This window comes from Chroicocephalus ridibundus, chromosome 8 (genome assembly GCF_963924245.1).
Source record: "Chroicocephalus ridibundus chromosome 8, bChrRid1.1, whole genome shotgun sequence".
Classification (NCBI taxonomy): domain Eukaryota; kingdom Metazoa; phylum Chordata; class Aves; order Charadriiformes; family Laridae; genus Chroicocephalus; species Chroicocephalus ridibundus.
The window spans coordinates 2,039,392-2,048,905 of NC_086291.1; the positions used below are offsets into that span (position 1 = coordinate 2,039,392).

The 9,514-nt window shown below is 49.6% G+C and overlaps 2 protein-coding genes across 2 annotated transcripts; one reads left to right on the top strand and one right to left on the bottom strand.

Moving 5' to 3' along the window:
- Positions 1–1,626: 1,626 nt before the first annotated feature.
- INSL5 (insulin like 5) lies at positions 1,627–3,278 on the top strand. The gene is made up of 2 exons (XM_063343978.1): positions 1,627–1,801; positions 3,043–3,278. The coding sequence occupies exons 1-2, from the start codon at positions 1,627–1,629 to the stop codon at positions 3,276–3,278; spliced, it is 411 nt and encodes a 136-aa protein (XP_063200048.1).
- Positions 3,279–3,301: 23 nt separating this feature from the next.
- On the bottom strand, positions 3,302–6,011 carry DYNLT5 (dynein light chain Tctex-type family member 5). The gene is made up of 3 exons (XM_063343979.1): positions 5,956–6,011; positions 5,727–5,851; positions 3,302–4,894 (listed from the first exon to the last, which is right to left on the bottom strand). The coding sequence occupies exons 1-3, from the start codon at positions 5,990–5,992 to the stop codon at positions 4,691–4,693; spliced, it is 366 nt and encodes a 121-aa protein (XP_063200049.1). The 5' UTR covers positions 5,993–6,011; the 3' UTR covers positions 3,302–4,690.
- Between the last annotated feature and the right edge of the window lie 3,503 nt (positions 6,012–9,514).

Below are 9,514 nucleotides of genomic sequence, written 5' to 3' on the forward strand. Positions count from 1 at the left end.
GCTGGAAAACACTTCCGGTGCTAGGAAGTGCTAAAGATCTCCGAAGTTCCTTATGTATTTTGTTCGTAAATATGGGATTTCTGACCTCGTAATTCACAAATTGTCTCTTTAAGGCATTTTATTGCAAGAATTTTTTATGGAAGCTTACAACAGCTGCAGCCAACACCACCCCTGTCAGCGTAACCAACCTGCTAACCCCTGCTCCCAGGGCACAGAACACTGCTCCGTGCTGCTTTAGTGAACCCACTTTTCTCTTTCAGATATTACCAGAATGAAAAGGATGGTCAGGACACCGATCTGTAGCTATTCTGTGCTTCGGTTAGAGCCTCTCCCTCTCTTTTCTGTGCCTTTTTGGACAAGGGCCGCATCTACAGGCCTCGCTGCAGAGACTGGTGAGCCGTGCAGCTGCAGCAGAGCTACTTCCCTGCATCCAGGTACCTGCCGGGCAAATCACAGAATGGTTTGGGTCTGTGTTTGAAAGGACCTTAAAGGCCACCCAGTGGCACCCCCTGCCCTGGGCAGGGACACCTCCCACCAGCCCAGGTTGCTCCAAGCCCCGGCCAACCTGGCCTTGAACCCCTCCAGGGATGGGGCAGCCACAGCTTCTCTGGGCAACCTGGGCCAGGGGCTCACCACCCTCACAGCCAACAATTTCTGCCTCACATCTCATCTCAATCTCCCCTCTTGCAGTGTAAAACCCTTCCCCCTCGTCCTACATGGCTCCCCTCCCTGCTCCAGAGTCCCTCCCCAGCTTTCCTGGAGCCCCTTTTGGGCCTGGCAGGGGCTGGAAGTTCTCCCCGGAGCCTTCTCCAGGCTGAACCCCCCCCAGTTCTCTCAGCCTGCCTTCATAGGACACAAGCTGTCAAACAACTCCACCGCTCTGCACAGTTCATTACAGCCAGTGCACTGTGCTCAAATGCTCTGCATGCAGCAGGACCACATCCGATCACATAGCACGCCAGGAATCGTAACAAGACACGTGCAGCCTACATTTACCACAATAACCCTCAGTACATGATTTTGTCACCAGTAACTGCCCGGTACTGGGAGATTCCTCTGAAGCATCCGCAGTTGCTGGCTGGACAAGAGGATGCCTGCCAAGAGAAGAGGGCAGGGGTAACAAAGAGGTTCGCAACTGCAGACGTCACTGGAAGTTGGTAACTCCCTTTTAGTTTGGGATCACTAACAGAAGACCCGGTGTTGCTTACACTGTGGTAACAGGCACAGCTGGGCAACAGGCTGCGTGGGAAACACACCGAGACAGAACCCATTATCTACAAATCATGTAATAAACACCCTTTCATTTTTTCAGAACATACACATTAATGGTATTGACCTAAGCCTGTACCCTATAAATATGTTATACTACATGTGTTCCTATAGTAAAGCAGTTACAGTCTTAAGAAGTCTTTAATACCTGACCGAAATCCCAGCACAAATCCCGAAGCACTTAAAACATTACCGGAAACAAGCGATTAACTTGGTTTTAGCAAACATTAAGTCATCCTCAGAACAAGCCACTCAGTGGAGCGGATGGGCCATTGGTATAAATGTGAGGGCTTCAGCAGAACTCCCCACCTCGTCCTGCAGCTCCCTCACACCCTGCAAGAGCACGGCATCCGCAGAATGAGGGGCACGGTGGTGGCGCTGGCCTTGCTGGCTCTCCTGCTGGTGGCACGGGAAGGACGTGGGGAAGGGAACACCATCAGGCTCTGCGGAAGAGACTTCGTCAGAGCTGTCGTCTTCACCTGCGGCGGCTCTCGCTGGAAAAGGCATTTGACTGATTATCACTACCTGTTTGGTAAGTACTAATTAATGCTCTTCACCCCCTGCAAAGATTTGGAAGACCCAAACCACCTGCAGGCTGCAGCTCAGGGCAGAGCTGCCCCCTCGGCTTCTGCTGCTCCCCTCCAGAGCTGCACCTCAACCATGGTCAGCACTGGCTTTGCTGGGAGACAGCAAGAGGAGCGGTGCCACTTCATGCTTTTTGGCTTAGCTTAGAGTGCTATTTTGCCAAATAAATAACATTTAGATCAAGATTTTCCATGTCAACCTGAGGAATGACAAGTTAAGCCCAAGGCTATCCCTGAAAATCTGTCAGAGACAAGCTTCGCTGCAGCTAATGCACGTGTTTTACTGCTGTCTTCAGTAGGATACACCACTTTCCCCACTAGAAACCAGGAACTTTATTACAACTTAAAAATATTATAATAAAGTATGTTGGATATATACTCTGCAACCTAAGTATCTTCACATGGTGGTGTATGCATTTATAGGCAATTCAGCCATTACATGCACTGCTAGAAATTTGTACCCTGACAGGTTAAAAGAGCTAGAAAAAAGAAAATAAATGAGGCAGATGACAGGAACAGTGGCTTCCTATGCTTTTCATGCAGTAACATCTGCCTTTTTTTAAAATTCTGTTGTAGCAGCAGCTTTAAACAAACATAAAAAGCAATGCCACGTGCAACACCCTACCCAAGGGACTGTTAAAGGAGAAGAAACCCCCACCGCTAAACCAAGCGAGATAACTACTGTACCTTTATAAACTCCACAAGGCGGTGCCCAGTTGTACTGTGGTATTTAAAATGCACATGGATCGCAAGCGTAATTTAAGTGGGAACATCCAGGAACGTTGAAATTGTGAGGTGCCTTCACATCATATCTGTGTTTTAGGAAACCCACAACATGCTGGTCAAGGGGCACTGACACATCAAATCATGGTTTTACCCTTCGAACCAAACACATAGGTGGACGACTGACACAGCAACTATTCCTACAAAAAACACTCTTCAATATGAATCCCTAAATTACTGGGTTTTTTTAACATGTTAATCACAGAATGTGTACCTCGCACATCTATTTTAATACTGCCCTGGTGAGAAGTCAGTGATCTGGTAGATCTTGGTTGCTCACGTCAGAGACACGGAGAACAATACTTTCAGCTCCCTGGCTCTAGGCTGCTCTGTCTTTCTAGCAAAGATATAAACTACTCATGACTCCATGACTTTTAATTTTTAGCTTTGAATTTTGATGCAGCAGAGAGTGAAAATCCCGTGCCTTTCTCACAAGAGAACAACGGTTATGCCGATTCCTCGACACACACAGACCTGGAGACTGACAGCGAAGAAATCCCCAACACCCAGCCCGAGACAGAGCGAGATTTGCAGCACACCAGGAAAACATCCACCCTAAAAAAGCGCGAAGCCGCCAAACTGCTGACCACATCCTGCTGCAGCATCGGCTGCAGCGAGAGAGAGATCAGTTCCCTGTGCTGAAACGCAGCAGACGCCGACGAGGTTCAATGTGACAGCTTTGTATTAAAATAATCATGACATAAACCACAATTATTTCAGTTGTCTTCTTTAATTGTCAATTCATTCTTTGCAGTACGCTAGGGAGTAAAGCCTGAATGTTAAATGTAGTGCAAACCAGCAAACGGCTGCAGGCTGGGCTGTGTGGATTCCACAAAGTGTTTGCAGTGGTTCAGAGTTAAACTTTTAGTCACGAGTACAAAGAGTTCTTCCCATCTAACTACTGTTCTAGTTTCAGCTTTGCACATAGAATGCGATAAAATAAGTAATTTGTTATATGCTTGTTCTCCTACTTATGAAAATGCAACAGCAGGTTTCAGCTGTAAAATATGGGTAGCAAAAAGTCTGTTTTCAGGCTCAGAATAAAGCCAAGGCCACAGCACACGAGACCTGGGATGGGTCAGCTCTAGCCCCGGAGCTGGGCAGGAGCGGCTGTGGGTTATTTCCTATTCCAGCTGCTTCCAGTAAACATCCTCCCAGGGTCCTACCTATTGGACAGTTAATCTGCAACCAGGGAGACTGGAAATACATAGCTGAGCTCAGAGGGCTGTACTCCCCCTCTTGGCTATAGCCAGGTATCAGCTGAGAGCCCCAATTCAACGTTTTTTCTTGCTAGATTCGATCACCGTCAACAGAAGGGCCCAGACATGTTAGATCTATATATTCTAAACATGATACTACTTGAAGACACTTTTCACTTCATTTCAAGCACTGTGGGACAGAGCTAGTCTTCCCCAAGCAGAACTAACCACTTTCTCTGGACCACCTTTGGCCTTTCTCGGGGCTCTGGGGCAGCCCCCGGCAAGCAAAGCTCCCGACTCTCTTGCTCCCTGCGGCCCCTCCACCACAGAGCCCCCCTGACCCAGGACACCCCTGGGCCCGGCAAGAAGGTCTGGAGAGATCCCTCCATCATTCCCCAGGCAGGGCAGGGGGAACAACAGCACCGAGCTACTGCAGCTCGATGGCACACAGCGCCTGCAATACAGCACGTGCACGGAGTGGCCCCATGCTTAACTGCCCACGAGCACTGTTTAACGGAGATAATTTTAAAATGCCTTTGTTTTGCTTTCCAAAAATGCATTTTCTACTCGGGGATCATGTAGTGAGGGCAAATTCAGGGAGAAAAAAAGTATTACAGGGATAGCTGGTTCTGAAAGCTGCTAGAATCAGGTGTGAAACAGCACACCACAGAGAATCGCTTCCCAGAGAAAGCTCTGGGAAATGCAATTATTACGTTCCCCACCAAAAGGCTCACAGTAACCACATTTCAAAACAGGTGAAAGTTGCCTCGGTCCTTCACAACCGTTTTCAACAACAGAAACAGGAACAGTTAGGCTGAATGTTCATTACTCTTGCTGTGAAACGCAACTACCTCCTTACTCAAAATAGACAGCGTAGACATTGGCAAGAGCAAACAGTGAAGTGTTCTTGAACACGTACGACGAAAACGTATCGCTCGCAGGATCCCACAGGCACCGGCTTCCGATTTGCATGCTCTGCTCATTCAGCTGCCCAATGTGTGTCACCACAATGATCTTGTACCTCGGTATCTTAAGGTCTTTTACCCGAGCTTTAATAACCTGCAAGAGACAAACACATTCAGACACAGGTGGTGAGCTCTCATTGCAGGGGATGCTCCGGGGTTTGGTTTTCTGGGACAGACAACTGCAAGCATCGCACTGTGGAGCCCTTGCAACAATCCTGACGACAATCTTTGAGCTGCAGCATTTGAAATGTGTATTGCAAACGCCCCCAGCTCCGCGGGCAGGTGGCGTGTACGCTGCCGAGGTCCTTTCACAGGAGAAGCAACACTTCCACCTGCTAAAAACAGGCACACCTTCCTGCTGGGCTACAGAAATGCAGGCACAGATGTCCAGTAAGGAGTTACGGTATGTGATCACCCTCTTCTCCTCCGTATGTGTTCACAGTTACCTGCTGATTACAGGGGGGAAAGGAAGAGCTGACAGTACCGCTTTTTTTTAATGCTCTTCTGGACCAAATTAGCTGAACTAAAGGGTCAGGACAGTCTTTTCTCAGCAGCAATACTGGATTTAACCGAGGAGCTTGCACTCGTGTCACTGTGCAGAATTCAGCTACTACCATAACTGGAAGGAAAGGTCTGATACATACTTAAAACTTATTAATGGCATTTCTGGCCACGGCAACCACAACATGGAGTTTTTGCTGAAGCACACGCTTGGCCAGAGCCACTGCTACTCGAACACACCTCATCGTGAACTCATATAAGCCTCCACCCGCCTCAGACCAACCCTTGATGCATCCTGACGGCCTCCTCCAGCACTTGTTTTACACTTGATATTTACATTTGGGGACCTCCCCGCCCCGACGGCCACCTCCCTCACACCCCGTCGAGGTGTGAGGACAAAATGGCCGCCTGGAGCGCAGCGATACCTCAGCGATGTCCTTCGCCATGTCCCTGCAGCGGGCCGGCTCGTAGGGCTGCTCCCTCAGGTAGCTCCCCACCACATCCTTCAGGATATCATCCACCGCCGCCACCGGGAAGCGCCGGGGGGGACCTGAGGGGAGAGGTTAAGCTCGGGTTTCTGAGGGAAGACCCACCCCGCTGAAGCCGCAGGAAGGCGCCTGGTTCCGCCCCGAAGCTGCCAGCCCTGGCACCTACCCGACCGGGGGTCGCTGCCGGCCGCGCCGCCATGCATCCCCGCACCGCTGCTGAGGGGAGGCGGAAGGGCGGGAAGGAGGCGACCAGCACCGCCCCGCCGGCTCCCCGCGGCCGCGGGGTGGTGCTGGGCCGCCGCCTGCCCGGCAGCCCCAGGCGGTGGCGCCGGCACAGGCCGCCATGTCGCGTTGCGCCCCCCCCGCCCGCCTCCGTGGCTCCGCAGCTCCGCAGCTTCCATGGGTCCTGCGTGTCCCCACGGCCTCCACAGGTCCCCATGTACAGCTAAAGGCCCCAGGTGTCCCCATGGCTTCCACACGTCCCCACATGTCCTCACAGCCTTCACGGGTCCCTGCAAGTCCCCGTGGGCCTCCATGTGTCCCCAGAAGTCCCCATGGCCTCCATGGGTCTTCAAGTGTCCCTACAGCCTTTGTGGACCCTGCAAGTCCCCGTGGGCCCCTGTGGTCTCTACACGTCCCCACAGTCCCTGTGTGTCCACACAGCCCCCTTATGTCCCCATGGCCCCAGGGGTTTGCACGGTCCCCACATGTCTCCATGGCCCCTATGGGTCCCCTGGGCCCCCATGGCCTCCACAGGTCCCCACGTCTGCCTACAGCCCCCACGGGTCCCTATAGCCCCCCGTGGGTTCCAATGACCTCCACAGGTCCCTACAGCCCAGACAGGTCCCCATGACCCCTGTGGATCCCCATGGACCCCACAGATCCCTACAGCCGCTATGGGTGTCCATAGCCCCCACATGTCGTCATGGCCTCCCACGTGTATCTACAACCCCCGCGTGTGTCTATGGCCGCCACAGGTCCCCACATGTCCCTGTAGGCCACACGGGTCCCCATGACCCCTGTGTATCTCCGTGGACCCCACAGATCCCCATGTGTTCCTACAGCCCTGACATGTCACCATGGCCTCCATGCGTCCCCTCAACCCCACACGCACCCACAGCTGACCTCTAAAGAACAAAGTTAAAAGTTTATCAAGAAGTGTCAGCTGGGACATGGTTGAGACATCACAGAAAGTACTTAACCTTGAATAGGATGTGAACAAAACAGTGTCTCATCTGTTCTTTTCCAGGTGCTGACTTAGACATAAGATAGCAAAAAATATAACTTCTGAACCAGTCAAGCCATGAGTGTATCCCAAACTAAACTTGGGCAATTATAATGCTAAAATCATACCCCTTTGTGAATAATAAGCGTGCTAATCAGGTAACCTCCCTAAATGTTTTAAACATGAATTTAGATGCATGTGTATAGCTAGAAGTGGTGAATGAATGATTATTAACCAATCAGCTGTATTTTATTGTTATAAATATTGGGCGGTTTGAAACCTGTGGTGTGTGCTGGCTGTTGTTAAATGCCCGGCACCTGATTCTGCAGAACGGAAATAAAACCGAATATCTCGACACTGAGTTGATTGATTGGCTCTCGCACCCCAGGTGAAGAACCCTAATTTAGGGACAACACAATCCCTCATGTCCCCACAGCCCCCATGAATTCCTCTCAAGCTCCACCCGTCCCCACGGTCCCCATGGGTCCCTGTATGTCCCCAGATGCTGACACTGACCTGTCCCCAAGCCGGGAAGCAGTGCATAGCTCCAGCAGTAATCATATTTTGGGCTGGGGACAAGGCACCCCTGATAACTCTGCCCAGCTCCCCCGCGTTCTCCTGCACGCGCAAGCAAAACTCACTCAGAAAAAGTAGGGTTTTATGGTTTCTGTTTATTTTCAAGGGAAAAAAAAAAATCACATTTAAATTGCAACTCAATAGGGTATTTAACGTGGTTCTTATGTATAGAATTAATAAACTTTGTTCTCACGTGGGGATTTATTTGTTGCAACATTATGCATGGTAAATAATTGCATATTCAAGATTTTGTGAAATGGGTGACGGGGAGAATGGAGGAGAGACATTTATAAAAAACATTATTTACAAAAATGATATCCACATAGTCGTCTTCTAATCTATAAGGCAAGTAACATTTAAAATATGTTGTTTCATGATTATCTTCAACAAGTCAATACAACACATTCATATTACCAGTGGTCAAATACAAAGCTTTGCTGCTGCGATAGTCCGTGTGCAACAAACCTGTACGTCTTTTACAGTTTTTTTTCTCTGAGAACAGTAGGTAAGCAGCAAAGTTTTCATCACAGACTAAGCAGTACCTAGGCCATCGTAGACTAAAGGTATAATATATCTCATTGCACGTTTAGGCAAAAAAGGCCAGCCATTAATTAACTTATTTAACTTAAATCTTAAAAATAGACCTGTGTATCTTAATCCACAAATATTTATAAACATTTTATACACGAGGGAGTTCATAAAATGATACAGGGCGATACCCTGGGAAACCCGATTCACTTCTGGGGCTTCCTCTGGGTTCAGAGGTGTCACGGCGAGGTTCTCCTGCGCCCGGAGCCCTCCACCCCCAGCCCGTGGCCGCAGGACCGGAGCTTCGATCCACAACGCAACCCGATTCCTCTCTCACACCATGACTAACATCTCCATATGTTTTATCCCATCAAAGCAACCGAGTGATTTCATCAACCTTAGAGCGTTTTGGAGTGGAAAACCCCTCCTGCATGGATTACGAACCCAACAGCAGGAGGGCCTGGCTGCAGCCATTCGCCCCGTGTCCAGAAAGAGAGAGATTTCTACCGGAGGAATAAGATATTCTGAACGCCTCGCGAAAACCTGGTGTGTTTTATCCCATTCTGCTTGGCCTGCAGTGACGCCCTGCTTGTGTGCAAACCTTTGAAGAGCATCGCCGCGCTAACGCTTGCCATTTTAAGACCAGTTGTCAGCAGCATTATCTGCAGCCCCTCCTGGAGTGACAGGGGGGTCATGCAGGAGGTGAGGGGTATTTCTGCAGATCCTTTTCTAGCCTTACAGTGGCATAAGGATTAAAATACTGATGATCATAAAAACTCCCCGGCTCTGCGAGAGTTACTTTCCTTGGGAAATTGTGAGAAAAAGAAGAAAAGAATTCTGGCTATGAAATGAAATCTTTGAGACAGTAATTTCTTACTGTCAAAGTACAATGTCATGATGTTACGTAGGTTGGTCAGGGTAAACATAAAAATTGTTTTTTGACTAAGACATTTTCACATAAAAACAGCAATAAGCAGGGGAAAAAAATCACTTCATATTCAGTGTATTGAAGTGGCTTTCTCAAGTAGATGTTGGATGTTTGGGTAACACACCTGTGGCCCATATTTCCAAAAAAAAAAAGGTGAAACGGAGCAGAATTCCTCTGCGAGGCAGAACTGCACCACGTGCCCGGTGGGCACAGGAGCTGCACTGCTGCCGAAGGAGACGGGCAACTGAGGGAGAGGTCCGAGGAGGGCTGAGTGTTTTTAATAAAAGGTGTTTGACTCTCTCTTAGGTCATTTGAAAATGTGTCCCCTTTTCGTTGCAGTCCAGCCACTTAAAAATGCTTCTGGTGGGAGAAAGTGAAGCGGCGATTCTTTACGCGATGCTCGCGCTGCAGGAATCTCTGCGGCGGCGGTTCAACAGAGTGCCACTGCCGCCTGGTTTGAATCATCCA